The sequence below is a fragment of the Chinchilla lanigera genome, unplaced genomic scaffold (assembly GCF_000276665.1).
Source record: "Chinchilla lanigera isolate Chin_1 unplaced genomic scaffold, ChiLan1.0 scaffold00072, whole genome shotgun sequence".
Lineage (NCBI taxonomy): Eukaryota > Metazoa > Chordata > Mammalia > Rodentia > Chinchillidae > Chinchilla > Chinchilla lanigera.
In genome coordinates this window covers 10,167,181-10,191,550 of record NW_004955473.1, presented here as the reverse complement: position 1 = coordinate 10,191,550, position 24,370 = coordinate 10,167,181, and the positions used below count along the sequence as shown (strand labels likewise).

General features: G+C 36.5%; 1 protein-coding gene across 1 annotated transcript in view; it reads right to left on the bottom strand.

The window, feature by feature from the left end:
- The window catches only part of Tenm1 (teneurin transmembrane protein 1), a 784,186-nt gene that overhangs the window by 150,457 nt on the left and 609,359 nt on the right, over positions 1-24,370 (bottom strand). The window contains exon 18 of the mRNA XM_005401273.2: positions 6,427-6,546. Coding sequence (XP_005401330.1) covers positions 6,427-6,546 — 120 coding nt within the window. The remainder of the gene's footprint in view (positions 1-6,426; positions 6,547-24,370) is intronic.

Here is a 24,370-nt window from a genome sequence, read left to right as displayed (position 1 = left end):
AAAATAAAAAAAAAATAAAAAAAAATAAGAAACATATTTAACTTAAAAGGAAATTCATAGGCTAAAAGTCAAAGGATGGAAAACAATATGTCATGTGACAGGAATCCCCAAAAAGGCAGGGGTAGGTATTCTATTTTTACAAAGTGAGCTTCAAGCCATGACTGATGAAAAGAGACAAAGAAGGTCACTACATACTGGTTAAGGGAAAACTCCAAGTGGAAGAGAAAAACAGTCATAAATATATATGCACCAAGCACCAATGCACCCAACTATATAAAATAAATAATAAGGGACATGAAAAATCAAATAAGCACTAACACAATTGTTATTGGAGACCTCAATACACCACTGTCATGAAGAGACAGATCAACTGGACAAAAAAATCACCAAGGAAACTTCAGGACCTAAATGAATGTGTGAACAAATAGACTTACTTCATGTCTACAGAGTGGGTCACCCTACAATAACAGAATACATATTCTTCTCAGGAGCATGTAGGGCATTCTCTAAAATAGATCACATATTAGCTCATAGAACATGCTTAAGTAAATCAAAGGAATTAAAATTATTGGGACATAGTGTAATGAAATTGGAAATTAATGACAAAAGAAACCACAAAAAGTACATGAACAAATGGAAATTAAATAAAATACTTCTGAACAACCAATGTATCACAGATGAAATTAAAGCAGAAATTAGATAATTTCTGCAATTAAATGATAATGCTGAATCAGCATACTGGACCTCATGGGACACAGTGAAAGCAGTCCTATAAGGAAAATTGATAGTGGTGAACTTCAACATCAGAAAAACAGGGCCAGCTCAAATCAGCAACCTTATATTGAACCTCAAAATTCTGGAATGGAACAAGTTATGCCCAAAGCTCATATAAGAGAGGAAATTGTGAACATCAGAGCAGAAATTAATGCATCGGAAGCTAAGGAAACAATACAAAGAATCAATAAATTAAAGAGTTGGTTTTTTGAAAGATTAAAAACAATTGACAAATCCATAGTCAACTTTATCAAAAAGAAGAAAGGAAAGACTCAAATGCATTCAATTAGGAATAAAAAGTGTGAAACAGAACAGATCCTGCAGAAATTCAGAAGATCATCAACACCTACTTTGAGAAACTTTATTCTAATAAGACAGAAAACACAGAAGAAATGAACAGATTCCTAGATACATACTAAATACCCAGGCTGAATTAAGAAGATATAAAAATTCTAAATAACTCAGTAACAGTCAGTAAAATTGCAGATGTTTTCAAAATCCTACCAGTAAAGAAAGGTTCAGGGCTTGATGAGTTCACTGTTGAATTCTACAAGAAATTCAGAGAAGACCTAGTGCTGCTACTTCTCAAACTTGTTAATGAAATTGAAAGGGAACCAATACTCTCAAATTCAGTCCTGGAAGCAAGCATTACCCTGATACCCAAAGCAAGGAAGGATCCAACTGAAAAAGAGAAATACAGACCAATCTCCTTAATGCACCTACATGTAAAAACCCTCAGTAAGACATTAGCAAGCAGAATGCAGCAAATCATCAATAAAATTATATAGAATGACCAAGTAGGATTCAACCCAGGGATGCAAGGATGGTTCAACATATGCAAATCAGTAATAATATACCATATCAACAGAGCGAAGGACAAAAATCACATGATCATTGCAATAGATGCAAAAAAAGAGCATTTGACAAAGTCCAACAACCATTGTTGATAAAAACCATATATAAAATTGGAATAGTTTTTATTTCAATGTGATATATGACAAACCAACAGACAACATTATACTAAATGGTCAAAAAATGAAAGCTTTCACTTTAAAATCAGGAACAAGTCAAAGATGTCCACTATTACCACTCCTATTTATTATAGGTCTGGAAACATTAACCAGAGAAATTAGGCAAGAGAAAGAAATAAAAAGAATAATTATAGGAGAGAAAGAAGGTTAATAAGCATTTTTGCAGATGACATGATATTCTATATAGAAGACCCCCAAAATTCCACCAAAGAACTTCTAGACCTAATAATCAAATTCTGTCATGAAGCTGGATGCAAAATCAATACTCAATACTCAAAAATTGGTAACACTGATGTATACTAAAAATAAACTCAGTGAAAGATATATTACAGAACCTATACCTTTCACTATAGCATTGAAAAACATGAAATACTTAGGAATCAATCTAACAAAGGAAGTATAAGACATGTATGTTGAAAAGTACAGTGCTCTGAAAAAGGAAATTGAAGAGGATATCAGAAAATGGAAAGCTATCTCTTGCTCCTGGGTAGGACGAAACAACATAGGGAAAAGAACTACCCTCCCAAAACTGTTATACAGATGTAATGCAATTCCAATAAGAAACCATTAGTATAGCTCACAAAATTAAAGAAAACATTCCCACAATTTATTTGGAACCAAAAGAGAGCTACAATAGGAAAAGCAATTTTGGGCAACATAGGAAAGCCAGGGGCTATCACAATTCTTGACTTGAAACTATATTACAGAGCCACTGTCATAAAAACAGCATGGTACTGACAGAAAAACAGACCTAAGGATCAATGGAACAGATTAGAAGATGCAGAAGCAACTCCCAATGCACTCAGCCACCTGATCTTTGACAAAGGGGGTAAACATGTTCACTGCAAGAAAGATAGCCTCTTTAAAAAATGGTGTTGGAAAAACTGGATTTCCACATGTTAAAGACTGTAAGTAGACCCATGTCACTCACCATGCACTAAACTAAAATCAAAATGGATCAAAGATCTAAATATTAAACGGAAACACTAAGCCTGCTGGAATAGGTAGAATGCTTAAAGGCACAGGTGAAGACAAATTTTTTGTTTTTCACAAAACCCAGTCAAATCGGAATCATGACAAAGAACCAACAAAAAACTTTTGTACAGCAAAAGAAATCACCAACAGAGTAAAAAGAAAGCCCACAGAGTGGCAAAAAAAAATTTACTAGTTCTTCAAAGGACTAATATCTAGAACACATAATGAACTGAAAAAAATTGGACCCCCCCAAATTTAAAAACCCAATCCAAAATAGGCTTCTGAGATGAATATACACTTCACAGATAAAGTACAAATGTAAAATAAATATATGAAAAAATGTTCACCATCGCCAGTCATTTGAGAAATGCAAATTAAAACAATCCTGAGATTCTGTCTCACTCCAGAAAGAATGGCTATTATCAATAATTCAACCCATAAAAAATGATGGTTGGGTTGTGGTGAAAAAAGAACCCTTCTCTACTGTTGGTGGGAGTGTATACTGGTGCAACCACTATGGAAATCAGTGTAGCGATCCCTCAAAACACTAGGACTATAGATCATTTTCACCCAGCTATTCCCCTTCTTGGTATCTTCCTGAAAGAATTAAAAGTGTCATGCTACAGCGAAATATGCACACTTACTTTTATAGCAATACTGTTTGCAATAGCTAAATCTTGGAGACAGCTCAAATGCCCATCAACCAATGACTGGATAAAGATGTGGGTATTTTTTTATGCAATGGAGTACTACTCATCCATAAAGGATAAACTTGAGACATTTCTAGGTAAATGGGTGCACCTTGAGACCATACTGTTAAATGAAATAAATTGGACACACATGTGTAAGTATCACATTGTTTCTCTGGCATGAGAAACTGAAAGTGTAAATGATAACAAAATGTATAATAGGTATTGTGAAATGTGAAGTAAATGTTCAAATGGGAAAGGGGAACAAAGGAGGGGGGAGGATGAAAGGAATGAAGGGAAAAGAAAAATAATGAGAAAAGAAAGAAAAAATAGAAACTTAGTTTTTGTAAATAAGTGGGGGTGAGGGCTGAAGCATGGAGAGGGGAATGGGAAAAAAAGAGGTATCAAGATATATCATATACAGGTGTAAGTTCCTTATGATGAATGTGATAATTATGTATATCTACACTGTTCCAATAAGCTTAATCAGAAAGAAAACTTTCTTGAATTATTTATCTCTTCTTTTACAGATATTTTCTTGACAGACAATTGAAAAAAATAAATTCAACACAGGCCAAGTTGAATAATTAGCACTTCTGAAGTGGTTACAACTAATAAGGTTTGTTTTTAAGTTCTTGAAAAGAGATAGTCTTTTCATAGTGTGATAAAGCTCCAAGCTAACTGGCCTTTTTTGAGAGTTTTGAAGTGATTTGTTATGAGTACAACACATTAAGGTTAGCTACCTGGAGAGTAGAGCCCTATCAAAACCATTATTAGTGTTCCTGAGAGTTATAAATACCTTCAAGATGGACACACGAGTCTATTTACTCAAATATTCTGAACAAATGTCTATCTAAATGACAGTAACATAAATGTTTTGTTGAGTAAATCCTTTTCTATAATGAAAACGTTTTACTTAGAGGTCTTGTTTCCCAGGACTCATAAAACGCAGAGAAGTCCTGGATGGTTGGTGCTTCAGGTTAAGTCAGTAGAGTTATATAGACTGACTATGCTCATCAATCATTTGCAGTTCTTGGGCAAAAAGGCAGTCTAAGGAGGACACATTTTAAAAAAGAAACCTCAAACCACACAGGAAATACTTCAAAGAATCAACAACTGGGATCTCATCCTACTGAAAAGTTTCTGCACATCTAAGGAAATCACCAGCAGAGTAAAAAGAAAACCCACAAATTGGGAAAAAATTTTAGCTGACTGTCCCTCAGATAAAGGTCTTCTATCTAGAACATATAAAGAATTAAAAAACATCAGCCCCCCCAAATTCAAAGACCTAATCCAAAAATGGACAGCTGAGATGAACACACACTTCTCAGATAAAGAAATACAAATGGCAAATAAATACATTAGGAAATGTTCAACATCATTAGTCATTCGAGAAACGCAAATTAAAACAGCACTGAGATTTTATCTCACCCCAGTAAGAATGACTATCATTAAGAAATCAACCAATAATAAATGCTGGCGAGGCTGTGGAGAAATAGGAACCCTCCTCCACTGCTGGTGGGAATGCAGACTGGTGAAACCACTGTGGAAATCAGTTTGGAGATTCCTCAGCAAACTAGGTCTAGAAGTCCCATTCAATCTAGCTATTCCCCTTCTGGCTATTCTGCCAGATGATCTGAAAACATATATCATAGTGATATATGTGCACCCGTGTTTATAGCAGCACAATTTGTAATTGCTAAAATGTGGAAGTGACCCAAATGTCCATCCACTGATGAATGGATAAAAAATTGTGGTTTATATAATGGAATATTACTCAGCTATAAAGAAAGATAAACTCGAGGCTTTTACAGGTAAATGGTCAAAACTAGAGACCATAGTCATAAGTAAATCAACCAGACCTCCATGTGTAAGCAACGTGTTGTCTCACTAGTGTAAGAACCTGAAAGAGTAAATAAAAATTAGCAGATAAGACAGACATTGTGAAACAAAAGGAAACTGCTCAAAAGTAAAGAACAACTGCGGTGAGGGAACACAGAAAAGAAAGAAGGGGAGTTCCCGGTTGCAGAGAAAAACCAAAAAAAAAAAAAAAAAAAAAAAGAAAGAAGGGGAAATTGTGTATGTATGTATATACAGGATAGCTAACATAACTGTACTGCTGACTTCTATTGCTTTAAGGAAAGGAACAGTTAATGATTACTTATTTGATCAATCTTGCACGTCTCTATTTGTTTTTCTGAGAAACCACTTTGAGGATATCAATACATAATAGAACAACCATTGTTAATTTCCTACCACTTTGTCTGTAACTGTGTATTGCTTGTATTGTTCTTATGCTATTTTGTGAATGAATGTCTGTTTGTTAATGTTTTCCTTCCTTTATTTTTAAAATAAATTAAAAAATAAATAAAAAAGAAACCTCTTAATTAATATTTAATTTTCAACTTTTCTAAGAACAATGTGCACATATTCATTTCTGAAATATTTTGGGCTTGTTGTGAAAGAACAGCCCAAATATTCCATAGTCCTATTTTTCTTATCTATACCATCTCACTGAAAATAAAGGTTGAATTTAGTCTTGGAATTGGATAAAATGTGCAGGAATTTACACATGGCAGGCTCACAAGACAACTTGAGAATGATACTGAAAGGTTAAAGTACAAAAATGAGGAAATAAGTATCATCAATGTCTTTTCTACATACAACTAAAAGGAAGGTGGACTTATCACTTCTATCATTTTGTTTTCTGGTACTGGGGATTGAACCCAGAAGTGTTCTACTACTGAGATACATCCCCAATTACTTTTATTTTGAGACACAGCCTCATTATCTAGATAGAACTTGAGCTTGTAATCTTCCTACCTCAGCCCTCCAAAGTACTGGTATTAGAGGCATGTGCCACCACACCCAGATTCACTGCATTTTGTTGAACCCTGGCTTAATCCATCGCTAAAAATACTTTGCTCCTACAATGATCAGAAGCAACATTGATGTACCTTCCATCTTGCCGGCTGATGGTAAACCCGTAATCGCTGTGGTGCAAGAAACTGACATTCACTCCCACAAGAGGGGTTCCATCTACAGCCACCACTTGGCCTCGGATCACACAGGCACGCCTGAAACACAAAAGCAAAGCAAATAAGAAAGTATGGTAAGGCTAGAATCTAAATACCAAGTTGTAGAGACTTTGGGAAATGGTCAAGTATAACCAAGAAAACAATAATTTCACCAGCCAATAATAAGAACTAATGATATTTTAGGGAGAGTATGTACATTTTTTATCTTCCAAAGTTAGGATCATACTAGGTATAGTTCTTAATTCTGGTATGTTTAAGTTAATAGTGTATTATCAACATCACCCAATTTAATTAGAAAGCCTTTAAACTCTAAGTCTGTTATTAAATATTATATCCTTAAAATGGCACTTCATAACTTGCTTAAGCTACCACTTACTTCTGGAAATCTAGTGGCTTCTTTTTTTTGTGTACTAAATTTCTTATTTGCTTGGGAGAAAGTCTTAGTTGTGGAAGGACAATTTTCTCTTATCAAAGTGAATTACAGTAGCTGATACATAATACATTGTAGATACGACTAAAGTTTCTGTTGACCACCTATCTCCCACTGCTTATTCCTGGGTTTCTCACCAGAGGTAATCAACAGTTATCAACATGGTATGTCATTTGCTGTGTATTTACATACAAATGTGTGAACATTTTTAAGGCTATTGATACATACACTCCCAATTATTTTGTCTGGGAAAAAACCCAACCAAATAAACTTAGTTAAGTGAACATCAAGTTAAAGTCTCCACGGGAGACATGACACTTGACTATGGCATCTTGATTTTTTTGCTTAATTTAAATAAAATATTGTACAATATTTCCCTTTTAAACAAATGAGTCTCATGCTTTCCAAAGAATGGGATTCAATTAAAATAGCCCCTAAATAGGCCTGTCTATCAGGGAGGGACATAGTTCACTAAAATATCTATTACTTTTCTCTGTAGCTGATAAGCTATATTAAATTCCAGGACTCTGGCAGTCTAGAGGACCCTGAGATACTTCCAGGCAAAGATTTCTTTGCTGGCCTACCATTATTTGAGAGTGAGAGGCTGGGACAGGTTTTTCACCAGAGTTCAATCCTAGTCTTGAGAGCTCTGAGCTCTTGGCCATGAACTTCAAACCTGGAACTGACAGGGTCAAGGAAGACTGAAAAAAGTCAGTGATTTTTTCTAGTGCATGAATGTTAGTTTTTCACCAACTGGGATTCAGGATATTCAGGACGGCTCAATCTTGGATTAAAAAGGGATGTGTTACTTGGGTTAACATGGCTTTTCAGTATAGCCCTAGTACTGTGATTTCACCCTGGGATTATATATCCTTCTATCAGAATCAGAACATCAAGGCAAGTATCTAAAAGCTCATGGTCACAGAACTCATTTGAGAGAAAATATGGAGGAAAACATAATCAAACAAAACAGAAAAAGAAAACACCAAATATCTCAGAGTAAGCAGGAAAATTACTAGTTAGAGTTTGTTTTAGCCAATAAACTTCATAACTAAATTCCATTGCAATCAACGGAATTGGTTATAAATTATGCTAATAGGATTTATAGTGAATTATCTCAGGCCTTTCCATTACACAAATTATAAGCCATTAAATATTACACAAAGGTAAGCTAGTATAATTATCTCTATTAGTGCTTGTGTATCATTTGAGCTCCAGACCGACATTCCTAGTTCTCCAACATAGGTCAGTAGCTTTCTTTTTTCTATGAATTATGTAAAACATGGTGCTGAATGGCATGCATATGGCGCACTGACACTTGCTTTGCCATGCCTGATTTTCCCAGTCTCTGTACCATTTTGAAGTCTCATTCGTCGTAATAGAGAAGACATTTGAAGTCTGAGTTCTGGATTTTGAATTTATCCTGACAAATCTGGTACCAGGTTCAAAGTCTAATATAACAAGAAATGATAATAAATGACATCTTTGGTTATATATCGTAAACTTTTAGAGGTCTTTGCAAAGCAGTATTTGAAAAACTTAAATGACTATAGATTAAGTGGAAAGAAGCTGTGGTAGGCTCCTGCAAATAACACAGGAAATGCAGCTGCAGTGGCAGAGAATGGACCATGTGCTGGTGAAGCCAAACCTCTTAAAAATAAATTAAACTTTGCTTCTTAAACTCCAAAGGTGGTTGGCTCTTTTAGAGTGTGGTAAGGGTTAATTCAAAACTTGCCAATCTTCCTCCGGTTAACAAGGTGGCTTTTGTAAAAGTAATGCCTACCTAGGTGCTTGCTGAATCCCTGTTGGAAAGATAATTCTACCCACACTCATTTTATTTTTCCACATTAATCTAGACATTGTACCTTTCCACAGCTGTACTAGGCTCAATTATTTTTGTTTTTATTTTGTCAAGCCTAGTTGGCATTATTTCCTCATATTTTACAACAAACACAGATCTATCTCTTCTTTTTTTGATGCTTTTTTATTTTCTGTATGGCTTATATTTATGAAGGATCCAGGCTGGTGAGTGAAAGTCTCATAAAAGTCATCATTATTCTGTACATTTCTTTTGTATTCCTCTCTTCCTTCATTCTGTGTCTCATTTTGAGTAGACTTGTCTTTTGATTCTTCTGATGCTTAATATTCCTCATATTTTATGAAGCACACAGGTTTGTGTGATAACTACTCATCAAAGTCATCATTATTCAAGACAACGTCTGCCTGTTCTTCTCATTCATTTCACTCTTCATCATTCATAAATAATGCACACAGACTTGTCGTTCAACTCCCCTAATTTTTTATTCCTCATATTTTATGACGTACACCAACTTACAGCATATGATAAAGCCCCACAAAACTTATTATTCTACATTTATCAGCATTGAGCTCTCTTGGTAATGTATTAGACGTTAAATGCTCAAAGATTCCCTCTATCTTGCTGCATTTGTTCCCATTATTTACACACCTCATGTCATCCATTTTTCACTCTTAGCTCTTTTTATTTTTGGATTATTAGTATTTACTGTAATCCATGACCAACATCAGTCATTTAAATTGTCTAAATTTTAGGACAGTTTTAAAGTATTCTTTTTAATTTTTAATAAGCTTGACTGACACTACATGCAGAAATCCAGGAAGCGGGGGGAATCTACTTTGCAGGCAAACTCTCTATTTTGAAAAGAAAGTTCTTGAGCCTTCTCACTACCCCAGGCTCCAGCTTCAAATCGCCTTTAGGGAGCCTTCATATATATTCTTGGGAAGGATGGTATTGTACTGCTTTGTTCAGTTCAGATGCTATTTTGCAGACTCCCAGCTTCTAAACTCAATTTTCTTCATAATTGTGGACGGTAGCGTATCTGTCTTGTTTTTCCTGATTCATGCAGCCACTAAAAGGTAATTTCTCTACCATTTATATAACCTGTTCTGATTATCCTTCTCAGATCCAAGGCAGCCTGTGTAATTCATCTGTTTCCAAGGTTAGAACTCAGCTGAAGAGTGAAGTGTGTATGGTGCGGGTCTGCCTTTGTTAGTGCTACGATCTTACTTTCTGTGCTTTCCTCTATTCCCATTGTGGTGCCTCCCTGTTTCCTACCCCAGAGAGTTCCCAGCTTCCTTGAATCACATCTAAATTAGGCAGCCCTACCTGTCCTGTCCTTGGCTTGTATCAGAGAAGAATCTTGAGCTCTTCAATTTTTGCTGCACCAAAACTACTCTCAACCTGAGTCCTAGTCCTATGAGGACCTGTCTTTTTCTGAAACATTTTCGGTTCAGTAATACAGAGAGAAATCTTCAGAATCTTTCAAGTCAGATAATGGAAGCTATTGTGTGCATTGTCATGAAGCTGGGCCTGCCCATGTGTCCAGCAGGTATTTGCCCTGTATAATCATCTTTTGTGCTGGTTCTGTACCAGTGGGTGAGTGTGTGTGTGTGTGTGTGTGTGTGTGTGTACTTGCGCATGTGTTTGTGTACTCTCAGTGGCAGACACTGCATGCTTTACATTTTTGCCTGGGGCTCTCCTTTGATTCACAGACATGGATGGGATGCTTTGTTTCCTTGAGGCTTTAAAAGTAAGAACCTCTGCCTGCTGTTGCTGGTTATAGCAAGATAACCTGAACTTAGATGGGCATGTCCAATGCGACTTTAAAAAGTGTATGGGGAAGAGCATCCCTCACAAGTGTTTCTTTTCCTATTCTCTGGAGAATACAGGCTGCTGCCAAGCTGTCCACCTGCTGTCACTGTGCTAAAGCAGCAACCCCAAAGGAATTGCTTCTGCACTTTAACTAAATGCTGAATCCTTCAACAGTTTGGAGCTTGGTCTAAAGAATAGGGCATCTTGGGAAATGCAAGTCAGAACACACTTTACTGGGAGCCTTATTTAACTAACAAGCTGCTTGTTAGACAGCTCTGATGCAAGAGGTCTAATTCATTCTGTGTTTGCTATTTTCATGGCATAGTCAAATTATCCCTAGCCTCCAATCAACTCCTGCTTCCATTTTCCTCTTTCTTTATTTGTTGTCTTTTGTCTTCTGTGTCAAATTTCCAATATTCATTCAACACCTCTGACAACTGCATTAACCTTAAGCACAAAAGTTGGGTTGAAAAACAAGGCCGAAAACTAAATTGCTGAAAGAAGATGTAATTTACTACATTGTCTTTCTGATTAAAATCTTTCATAAGGACAATGAAGCTCAGGGCTAGGAAAGTTATAGCTGTTTGCGTTTGTTGCTAACACAAGCATCAGCAACCTTTGAAGGGTAACATTAAAAATCAAGTACCTAGCCAGCGGGGGGTCTAGCAGCAGGTGGGAAGGTTAGGCTATTTTCTCCATAGGAACAGATGAAACCTTTTCTACAAGCTGACATCCCTGGTCAAGAGGGCATTGGCAAGACCTGGGCTGGAAGAAGTCATGCGAATCCTCTCCTCACTGTGTTAATTAGTTGATGAGTTGTCAGGTGGCAGAAGTTTCCAAGAGGCAGAACCCTATTGCTTGTGAGGTGAGGTTTGAGAGTTCCCCTGACATCTTTCCATGGGCTTATCGTACTCTCACCTTACAGTTTGTAGATTCCTGCTTCTAGGGACCCACTGGAATGTGTATACCTCCGAGTGGTTGGGACAAAGGGCTTATGATGTTTCTGTTATCCCCTGTCATCGCACCATGAAGAAAAGGGTCTTCTCTTTAGAGTACACCGTTGAGGTTTTGGTGTTGGTCCTCAGCCCTTCTTAGTAATCGTTCTTACCTACAGATGAGCAATTCTTAAACTTGATCAGGCATCAGAATTCCCTGGGGGGCTTTTAAAAACACAGATTATTGGGCCTCATCCCCAGAATTTCTGATTCAGTAGGTCTGGTGTGGGGCATGAGGCTCTTCCTTTCTGCTTTCCTTCCTTCCTTCCTTCCTTCCTTCCTTCCTTCCTTCCTTCCTTCCTTTCTATTTCTCTTTTTCTCTTTCTATTTCTCTTTTTCTCTTTCTCTTTCTCTTTCTCTTTCTCTTTCTCTTTCTCTTTCTCTTTCTCTTTCTCTTTCTCTTTCCTTCTCTTTCTCTTTTTTCTCTTTCTCTTTCTCTTTTTCTCTTTCTCTTTCTTCTTCTCTTTCTCTCTCTCTCTTTCTTTCGTTCTTTTCCTCCCTCCCTTTCTCCTCCTCCTCCTCTTCCTCCTCCTTCTTTGGTTTTTTGAGACAAGGTCTCACTGCACAGTTCAGGCTGGCCTTGAACTCACTATGTAGCAGAGGCTGGCCTCGAATTCATAGTGATCCTTCTGCCTCAGCCTCCTGAGTGTTGAGACTGCAGGCATGCACCACTACACCTGGCTGAATTTACATTTCTAAGAAGTTCCCAAGTAGGCTGATCTTGCTGGTCTAAAGGACCAACATTAAGAACTCTTGCTTTATTGAAAGCAGGGTCATAGTATAATCAGCCAATTAATGTGTCTGATTTCCTGGGGAAGAAGGCAGAAAGTATAAACCATATAATGGCGGGCAAATCAACCAACTGGTTACAATCTTACCATTAGGAAATCTATGACACGCCTTTCAACTCTTCCACATGAACCTCTGGGAAAAGGTCTGCAACAACTGTAGTTTGGGGAGTCATATTGAAACTGTCATGACAAAGTGGTGGCAGAACTATAAATGAAGTATAGGATTCTTTTAAATCCAGAGAGCATAAAATGGAAACATATTTTAACCCAATCTATGTGTCTCAAATAAGTGTCAATTTCTCCCCGACTCCTATTACTCTTATTATACAGTACTTGTACCCATGTTATTGCACTTGGCATAACCTGTCTTGGATGACAGTTATAGATCTGTCTGTCTTTCTTATTAGATAGTCACTCCAAGGCAGAGTGGGAGATTTTTTTTTCTCTCTGTGTCCTTCCCCGTGACTGAATTACTCAGTACATGCTCAAGAAAGATTCATAGCATTTCCACTCAAGTATTTTTATATAAAGTTTTAAGATACTTGCAACCTTCCCCATGGCACTGCTTCAACGGTTTGAGAGGCTGCTTTTAAGATTCCTGTGTGACAGATGCCTTGCAGTTCATTTTCCAGAAGCCAACATTCTGGATTGTGCATTATGACATTCTCATCATGAGGGTTTCGTTTCATAACTGACTAGTTCTTTGGATTAAAAAATACCTATGTAATTGGCATGAAACAATAAATAGTCCTCCCCAAATGCTTAATTTATGCATACTAGCCCCATTATTCTTTTATATATTATCATACAGTTGCTATTTGATATTTCATAGTTTAAATACCTTTGAGGTTTCTAATATTCAGGTTGGGGGGATTCCACAGAACATATGCTGTCTATGATATATGTTATCTAAGCTGGTACAGCACCATGAAAACATTTAATGTCATAGCATCAATCAGTTTTCATGTTCTAAAAATGTGAAGGCAGTGAACGCTCATATACAAACCCAGTAAAATCTCATTAGTTTTTACTTAAATATAGCAGGCTGATTTAATCCTGCTCTGTTGATACTAGCCCAAATAAATAACACCTACCAAATGGGTAACGTTAAAAGCAGCTGGGAGCATTACCCATCAACATTCTAGGGCTCTGGAAAAGGTGGTGCTATTGAAAATGCAGATAGCTTTTTAAGCAGAATTATTTTCCTCATGGCTGGTGATGTTTCAAGTAAAACAAAATGGGGGCACTCACCCTGAGGTAGGGTTGCTATTTTCCCATCTGCCCTGGTAATTGCTTGTCAAAAGTACGCTTGCTTTGGATGCCTGAGATCCCCAAAGTAATGGGAAAAAGATCAAGTGTTTTGAAGCAATAAGAAAACTGACGACACAGTCACATTTCCAGGACTGCATAAGTGCCAGTTTGCTTCATTTAGAGACATGATTATTTTTTGTCCAGAATTTGAATCCTGAAATATTTGTCCTGTAAGCCCTTGCAACTCCTGAATAGGCTGAAGTTTTTTTTTTTCTTTTTTGATTTGCTTGTGTTTTGTTTGTTTGATACATTACTCAAATGGTTTATCTTTGTAATCAGCATTATGGGGTTTTGTTAAACTCGTTAACCTCCCTTGTCACTTCTCTGTGGATCTGCTTTGTAAATAACAGGTAGTTATTAAATATAGGGCAGGTTCTTCTTGGTGGCTATTTCCTGGGCATGGGCTACTCTTCCTGGGCAAGGGAAAAGTGTACCCTGGCTGTAGTCACCACTGTTTTCTAGCTGTGCATTGCTAGTAATTACCAATGTGACTTTACCTAAGAAATAGAATTTCTCTGTGCTTCATTTGCTCCTTAAAGTGGGGATGCCACTTCTTCCACATCTTCGCCCCATTACTTCATAAAGATATTATAACAATGAAGTTACTAAAATGACCATCCATTGGACTGGACTTTTAAAATTGTCTTCTAAGCCATGTAATTATTATTTTTTACCATGACAAATATTTATCTATCATCTATCTATCTATCTAGCAATCTATTTATCTATCATCTGTATGTTTGTATCTCACTTACTATGAGCCAGGCATTATGCCAGTTTCCTTAATTTATTTCATTTAATATCCATCTAAACTTGAATAGGAACAACAGTTAGATATGTGTTGGTTTTTTTTTTTTTCTCTTTTGGTGTTTTTGAGACAGGGGTTGACTATGCAGTTTAGGCTCGCCTTGAACTCGCAGCGATCCTCCTTCCTCAGCCTCTGAAGTTCTGGGATTACAGGTGTGCACAATGACACCTGGCCTACTGGACTTGTTTTAAAAATGAAGAAACAGACATAAAATTTAAAAAATACTTGCTCCAAGAGCCTGAGCTGTAATGAAGATCTTTCTGAGTTAATATTTAAATGATGTGGCTACAAATAAAAATGCTCACCTATAAAGATGATGCTTTCTATAGGAAATTCTTAGCTATAGAAATTTACCAATGGGTGAGCACTTTCTAAGAGCATGGTTTGTAGAGAAGATGAGCTACAGAATGTTATTCACTCCTTTCCACCAAACTTGTTTTGAACCTACCCTCTCTAGGGAGAAAATGATGTGACTGAACCAGTTAGAGAATCACTGCAAGCATGTAGTATGGTTGAGAAGTAGGTAATAATGATTTGAGGCTTTTGACTTTTTATCCTAAGTGAACAGTAAGAGCGGTAGATAAAATACTAGAAGATACCTTTTCACACAGAGATAAGGTAAAGATAGCTATGGTATTATTAATTGCAATTATTAAGCATGTTAGAACATCTGAGATTCAAAATATCATAAATAATCTATTGAATAACCTTTTGAAGATTCATGCTCTGATTTCTTTTCATTTTTCTTTGCCCAAAAGCATTGGCAAAGAAGTGAAAGTCACACATTCTTTCTTTTTGATGCTTTTAGGTGTTGACTGTTGATGGCAGAAGCTAGTCAGCACTACAAATCTGGGATCCTTCAGTGCTTTGTAGTTTTTAAATGTGTCTTGGACATGTGTTTCATGAATCTTAGCATTAGACAAAGTAGTTGTCTGAAATTCAAGAGATCTTGTTTTCACATGCATACCACCTTTTACATAACCAAGATCAAAGTGCTTTATTAGCAACTATCAACAACCTTATTTCCCACTGAGGACAACAACAGCAGAAGCAATAAAAAAAGGAGGCTGCCAGGAAAACGAAGATGGAAAGACAAACAGAATCCCATGGAACCATGGCCAAGGCAAACCATACAGATTAATACTTGGATAGATTGGAGGATATTGCTCCCTTCTGAAGTGCTTCCCCCAGTCCTTAGTTTATTCAATTTATTTAGCAACTGTTGGTTTGTTTATCAACCTGTAGTTGTCTACTGGGTATAATGCTTTCCATATGCCTAGATTAAAAATTCATAAAAGTCTGCCATTTTCAACTAGACTTAAGAGTTCTTTAACACATTCTTCAAAAAGTTAAACACAACTCATATGGATTCAAATTTGCACAAAATTATGAAATGATTATATTATCCACTGTCAGGATTATTTGTAAATACACAAAGCTATGAATGTAAATCCTGTGAATGCTTGAATACAGTAATAACATTGTAATCTCTTTTATTTTTTAATGTTCTAAGATACAGGCTTTTCTTATGTTTATTTTCATAACTCCAAATCAGTAACTGGCTTCTAAATATTGATTCCTTCTATGATCAACAAACTGATGAAGCTCTACTTCTTTCCTTTCACCACTCTGTGGTCTAAGGCTGCTGCTAATTTATCTATCTGGAACTTATTCAGTTTGTGTAAAGTATTCAAATTCTCTCCATGTTCTCCTAGAGGGCAGGCACTCCAGACATGTATCAGCAAAACCTAGTATATTAACCACTAGGTAGTAATTCTTTGAGAAATTAATTTCTTTGTTTTACCTTCCCATTGCATGTACTGTCACAGCGTATTAATTCAGTGGGACCCCTGAAAGTCAACAGCAGGAATCAGCTTGTGTGAAAATCAACTACATAAGAATCCTGGTGGAAAGAAATATTCATACCCAGGTCATCTATGACAGTGGCGAAGAACCTATGGTACACATGTTGCAGTGGTCTGTATCACACTGAAAGCTCTAGGACATAGATGAGGGCTGTAAGGCCTCTTTTCTAGTGTTTATCCTCAGAAAATCTTCCAGGGACCATGCTGTTTAAACTGGCCACTCTGTGACCCTGGCCTTTCTCTTACTTGACAGAGCTTATACCTTCTTGACATTTATCTCTTTCGTTATTGTCTGTTTTCCTCACTGTACTGAACAGATGTTTGTTCCCTTTAGCCTATGGATCCTAGGACAGTGCCTTTCATTAAAGGAAGAAATGTGCCAATTAAATATTGTAAGTTCATCAATCCCAAGTGAAATGGCTATTAATACCCCTCAACATGGGTTATGTTGAAAGAAACTAGGATTTATTGTAACATGACTTCTATGTATAGTTAATGGGAATTTTCTTCAGAGTGGTAAATGCAAGCTTTTTGATGATTGCTTTTATTTCTTAAATTCATTTGTTTAGTAAAAACATTTAAAATTGTACAAAGTATTGTTTATAGCTCTAAATTTCAAAGGATGAAAGTGAGTCCATATAGTTAAGCTATTCTCTGTCCAAATAAGCTTTGTATTTTTCTTGCTAGTCATCAATAATTTCCTGCATATGTCAGTTTTAGCAGCTCTTTGTGCTCACATGAATCAATCAGTACTATCTCAGGGTTAATGCTTAATTATTCATTATTTTTATTTTATGGAAAAAATTAAAGCAAAATTTCAAAACCAAATAATAGGAGAATAACGATATTTAATACATTGCATACTGTTATCTTCAAAGTAGCTACTCAGAGTACAAAATATGGGCATACAAAATTCTCCAAATGATATTCACACAAACCTTTTTTTCAATGAACTAACAAAACTAGTAGTATAACTATTTTGTATTTTTTTCATTACCCTTCCTTCCTTTCCCCTTTCCCCCACCCTATTTCCTCTTTCTTTGTGAACTACTTCTTCCCATTTCACAATATCTGTTATACAGTTTGGATCTTATTTATTCTTTCAGTTTCTTAGACCAGGGAGACAATACACTATTTGCACATGTGAGTCTGATTTATTTCCCTTATGACTACAGTCTCTAGTTGCATCCATTTACTGATAAATGTTTTGAGTTTATTCTTTTTTATGGCTGAGTAGTATTCCACTGTATAAAGAAAAAGACCATATTTTTTTACCCATTCTCTGGTTGATGGGCATTTGGATTGTTTCTAAGGTTTGTTTAGCTATTATAAATTGCATTGCTACAAACATGGGTGCACATATATCGCTGTGGTATGATGGTTTTCATTCTTTCACGAAGGTATCCAGAAGGGGAATAGTTGGGTTGAAGGGGACCTCTAATCCTAGTTTTTTGAGGAATTTCCAGACTGATTTGCACAGTGGTTGCACCAGCCTACACTCCCACCAACAGTGGAGAAGTGTTCCTTTCTCCCCATAGCCCATCTAGCATTTGTTATTGGTTGAATTCTTCATGATAGCCATTCTTTCTGGAGTGAGATAGAGTCTCAGTGTTGGCTTAATTTGCATCTCTTGACTGACCAGTGATGTTGAACTTTTTTTCATATATTTATTGCCATTTGTAATTTTTCACCTGAGAAGTGCATATTCATCTCAGACCCCAATTTTTTTGGATTGGGCCTTTGAATTGGGGGGGACGTCTGATTTTTTTTTCCCTCTGGGTTATTGATGAAAACTTCCAGGTCAGTTTCAGTCTGTAATTATTTTATGACTTTGTTTTATTTGACAGAATAACTTTTGGGTTACATATACTTAGCTTGCATGTCTGACCTGATAAATCAGTTGAATTTAATATCCCTGAGTTGAGGATTTCCAAGTTCCCTTAGAAGCCTGGTATTCCATGATTCACAAAACATTTTGCAATTTGTAAATATTTTAATTACTTATACATTTATTGAATGCTTTTTCTCTTTTTTATTTTTAATTGATGCATGACATAGTATGTATTTATAAGGTGCAGTATATTTCAAGATAAACATACACATGCCCAGAATCAAGAGGAAGTGTTAGCACATTCTGTGGTGTTGGAGTCTTCGGTTAGAGATGATTTCTAGGTCTTTTCTGTACTGAACAAAAACTGAACAAAACAAGCTAAAATAGTAGCAGAGTTTCACATTTATTAGAGGTAGGAAAAATGAAAAGAATGGAAAGAAAAAAAACCCAGACTCTGCAGAGCAAGTTTGGGTCAAGTAAAAAGAGAAGAAAATACAAATAAAGATAAAAGTGCACCTTAGCTATCTTAGTTACTTTTCTCATTGCTGATACAAAATACCTGACACCCAAAGTTAAGGGAGGAAAAGTTGATTTAGCTCACAATTTGTAGAAGGTTTCAGTCCCTGATTAGTAGGCTCCGAGGCAGGGTGTCATGGCAAAGGGGCATCACAGAGGAGAAACAGGTCATGGCAGGCAGAAGGTAGCAAAGCAACAAGGGGCGACCACAGCTATTTCTATCCTTTAAGGGAGGGTAGCACTCACACCCTTAATCCGAGTGCCCTTGATTCTTGCATTGCATCATGAATCAATCCTAGCCTCACACATTCTAGATCCGGTCACTTCTGAAAAAGCCCTACCTATGACATGAGGCTTCATGGGGACATCTAGACACAAGCTATAATACTAACCTAGAGTATAGGGCAGGCTATTGTGAAAAGACACCTAATAGCAAGTTCTTAATGGCATCTCATTTATATATTTCCCACTCTGATGTCAGTCACACAGGTTGTCCTATTAAAAGCCTGCTCAAATTTGCCTGAGAAATCCACATTCAGGGTTCTGAGAATTGCTCTGTACGGGTGTTTTGGGATCTGATCACACCTCCCTTTCCAGCCAGTTTAAGTCTTATCCTAGCTTTCTACCTCTGAAGGACATAAATCCTACTTTTGGATGAGAGAGACTTCAAATTTTTTTTTTTTTTTTTTTTTTTTTACCATTTTTAAAATACCAAACCACTATAATGTATAATGGTCAAATCTTGATATTTGACTGCCTCTGTTACTAGACTATCAACTCTGTGGTGAAAAGGACTGTGTTTCTTTTGTTTATCTCAGTCTACACAATTCTTGGTAGAGAGCAGATTCTCAAAAAATATTTGTTTAATAAATGGGTCAATTTATAGTCACATTACATTTTTGAAAAATGATTCAATATCAGGGTTTTGTATGACATTAAGAATGATAGAGGTGTCTATTATCTCTGCTGTCTCCTTCTGAGGACTTATAACGTAGTGAGTTACTCTGGAAATACTAAAATCTTAATTAAAATATACTTAAAATAATGATCAGTATCTGCCAACTTATTTATGGTCAGCAGCTTTTTTTTTTTTTTTTTTGGTTTTGGTTTTTCTCCAGTACCGGGAACCGAACTCACGACCTTGCGCTTGCCAGGCAGGCGCTTTGCCACTGAGCTAAATCCCCAGCCCCTAGGTCAGCAGCTTCTGTAGCAGTGATTATCTTTCTGCAACCTTCCGTTAATCTCATTTTTGGGTCAATAACTTGATTTTCTGTTCACAGTATTTCAAATAGTATACGTTCCTACTGAACTGAATATAGAAAGCATGTTTTATTAAACAAATTATGATAAGTACTTATGGCTATTACCAAGTATCATAACTAATCAGGAACAAGAATTAAGATCTTACTATTGAGTGGGATATAGTAAAGGAAAAGGGGACTTTAGGTGGGTAGAATTTGCCAGGAATTCCAGGCTTAAGGCATTAGTAGTACTTTAACTTGTTTTGAGGCCCTTCTCTTTGGTTTTCTGGTGAGAGACAATAACGATGCACATCTAAGTGAGTCAGATAACAGTAGTCTTCCTACCGACTTTTAATTTTTTGGCTGTGCAGAAGTATAGGTAGAATTTATTTATTTATTTATTTATTTTTTGAGGTACCAGGGATAGAACTCACGACCTTGCGCTTGCCAGGCAGGCGCTTATGCCACTGAGCTATATCCCTAGCCCTAGAATTTATTATAAAATAGATATAGAGCGTTATGGCTTCAAGTGAGAAGTGGGCAGTGCCCTGAAAGCCTCTGCACCAAGTGTGAGTCTGGATATCTTTTTTATGCATATGACAGTTATTTTCGGGTTTCAGTGAACTGGGGTAATTACGATGTTTCCTGACATTCTTCTTAGAAGTTCCTTTGGAATTACAAATGTCTTCCTGTGACTTCTTGATGTTTCTTTTTATTTTCTATTATTTTCTTTGTACTAAATTTTGATGATCTAGTTTGGTTAAGCCACGACAGAGGTGGAAGATCTTGTGAGTTAAAAAAAAAAAAAAAAAGAATAATTACCTTGGTATGGTTATATTATCACTTCATCTTTTATGAATTTAGTTCCTCTGATATTTGAAGAATTGTAGTCTTACCTTTAAGATGGTTTTATAAATAAGCATTGCTTTAAGATACTAATATATGTGTTCTCGGCAAACGAAATGAGTTTTTCATTAGAAAATGTAAGCAGAGTACTTCAAAATGAACACAGCTAAGCCACTCACTCACTCACTCACTCACTCACTCGGTAACTCATATTTTACCTGCTTTGTAGCAGGTATTTTATTAGGATTTTGGGCTATAGTTGTGTGTTAGATTAAAGTTGATAAAAACTTCTTTGATACATTTTTTTGGACTTAATTTCCTTTTTATTATAATACAATACACAAACACAGAATTCTTTGGGACAGTTGCTTTCATCAAATGGGTTGCTTCCACTGATGTTACGGATGGTAGGAGAAATTCAGAAAAATACAACTGAAATCCAACCAGGACTCATTTGTTTTAGTGAATACAGTTCATTAAGAACACAGTAAGTTGAAGAAAATGATTTATACACTGCGAGAATTTGGGCACTTAGTGAAAATAAATTATTGACCCCATTTTTAGTTTATTTAAGTTTGTTGGTACAATTTAGGTATATCCTAATGATCACATTCATTATAGGGAATTTGTATCTGTACATGATGTATCTTGATTCATTTTTTTCCCCCATTCCCATCCTCTTCTTTCAGACCCCCTGCCCCTCCCCATTCACAAAGCTCAGTTTTCATTTTATCCTTCTTTTCTAATTTTTCTTTCTCTTCCTTCCTTTCCTCCTCCCCCTCCCTAGTTCACTTTTCCTTTTGAACAGTTTCTTCCTTGTGTTTTTTTCTTTCTTTTTTGGTATGAGGAATTGAACTCAGGTCCTAGTGCTTGCCATGCAGGCACTGTGCCACTGAGCTGTATCCCCGGCCCAGTTTCTTCCTATTTCACAATATCTATTGAACATTTTGTTCTTATTTACATTTTCAGTTTCTCACACCAGAGAGATAATTCAATATTTACATATGTGTGTCAGATTTATTTCGTTTATGATTATGGTCTCAAGGTCCATTCATTTAGCTATAAATGTCTTAATTTAATCATACTTATGGCTGAGTAATATTCCATTATATGAAAAACACACATCCTTTTTATCTATTCCTCAGTTGATGGGCATTTGGGTTGCTTCCAAGATTTAGCTATCACATACTGTGCCACTATAAACATGAGTGCACATATATTGCTGTGGTATGATACTTTTAATTCTTTCAGGAAACCAAGAACGGGAATAGATGGCCAAATGCCACCCCTAATCCTAGCTTTTTGAGGAATCTCCTCAAATCAGGAACAAGACAAGGATGTCCACTATCACCAGTTCTATTCAATATAGTTCTGGGAACATTGGCCAGAGCAATGAGATATGAAAAAGAAATAAAAGGAATAAAGATAGTGTTATAGTTTATGTCTAGATATCTCTCCAAAGCCTCGTGTAGTCATGGGGAGCAAGCTTTTTCAGAGGTAACTGAATCTAGAATTTGTGATTGATTCATAGTGCCATGCTGGGATTAAGTGGGATTAAGGGTGATTGGATTAAGGCTGGGTGATTGATGAATCACTCCACTGATTGGACTGGCAATGCTCTAATCCCAGCAATCTGGATAAGATAAAAGGGGCAGAAAGAGGCTTCTTTCCCCCTTTGGCTTTTGTTGCTTTTGCTGCCTTCCACTGCCATGAAGCACTGCTCCTCTTCCATGCCACCCTGCCTTGGAGCCAGCTGGTTAGGGACTGAAACCTCTACAAAATATGAGCTAAATAAACCTTTCCTTCCAGGTATTTTGCCTCAGCAATGAGAAAAGTAACTAAAACAGATAGGAAAAAAAGAAACTAAACTATCATTATTTGCAGATGACATGATACTCCAAGTAGAAGATCACAAAAACTCCACTGAAAGGCTTCTGTACTTAATAACCAGATTCAGTAGAGTAGCTGGATACAAAATCAAAACTCAAAAAGATATAGTATTCCTGTACACAAATAACAAGCTCACTGAGAGAGAAATTATGGAAACAGCACCCTTTACAATAGCATAAAAAAGAAATACTTGGGAATCAATCTAATAAAGGAAGTAAAAGATATCTAGATTAAAAACTGCAGTACCCTGAAAAAGAGATCAAAGAAGATATGGAAAAGAAAATGGAAAGATATCCTTTGCTCCTGGGTAGGAAAAAACAACATAGTGAAAATGGCTATACTCCCTAGACTGCTATATAGATTTAATATAATCTCAATCAAAATACCATTAGCATACCTCACAGAACTAGGAAAATATTCCTAAAATTCATTTAGAACCAAAAGAGGCCTAGAATAGCAATAACAATTCTGGGCAACAATGGCAAGTCAGAGGGCATCATAATCTTTGACTTGAAATTATATTACAAAGCTAGTATGATAAAAACAGCATGGCACTGGCAAAAAGAAAAAAAATAGACCCGAGGATGAACAGAACAGATTAGAAGATGCAGAAACAACTCCAAATGCACTCAGCCCCCTGACCTTTAACAAAGGGGCCAAATACGTTCACTGGCAGAAGGATAGCCTTTTTAATAAATGGTGCTGGAAAAACTGGCTTTCTACATGTCAAAGACTGAAACTAGATCTATGTCTCTCATCATGCACTAAACTAAAATAAAAATGCACCAAACATCTAAATATTAAAACAGAAGCACTAAATCTGCTGGAAGAGAGAGTAGGTAGAACTGTGGAAGACATAAGTGTAGGCAAAGACTTTGGGAACAAAACCCTTATTGTACAGGAATTATCACAAAGAATCAACAACTGGGATCTCATCTTATTAAAAAGCTTTTCCAGAGCAAAAGAAATCACCAGCTAAGTGAAAGGACAAACCATAAAGTGGGAAAAAATTATGCCAGCTGTTCTTCAGATAAAGAACTAATATCTAGAACATATACAGGGCTAAAATAAATCAGACCCTCCAAATTCAAAGACCTAATAAAAATCTGAGATCTGAGATGAATACACACTTCTCAGAAGAAGTATAAATGGCAAATAAATATATGAAAAATTGTTCAACATTACTGGTTATTTGAGAAATGCAAATTAAAAGAACACTGAGATTCCATCGCACCCCAGAAAGAATGGCTATCATCAAGAAATCAACTGATAACAAATGCTGGTAGGGCTGTGGGGAAAAAGGAACCCTTCTCCACTGTTGGTGGGAGTGTAGGCTTGTGCACCCACTGTGGAAATCTTTGATGCTTCTTGCCTCCAGAGGTGGGATCTCTGTCCTTCTTTTTGAACCTGGACAAGCTTTTTCAGTGCTTTGACCAACAGTATATAACAAAGATGACACTGTGGCAATTTCTAGGCCTAGGCCCTAAGAGACTGGCACTTTCCATTTGCTGTCACTTAGGGTGCACTCATTCTTGTGGCCCTGAGTCACCAAACAGTTCTAAGAAATCTAAGGCTGGTTCCCACGACAGCAGACCATCCAAGTAGCCAATAGATAGATTGTGTGGAGAGAGAGAGACAGAGAGAGAGAGACAGAGAGAGAGAGAAAGAGAGAGAGAGAGAGAGAGAGAGAGAGAGAGAGAGAGAGAGA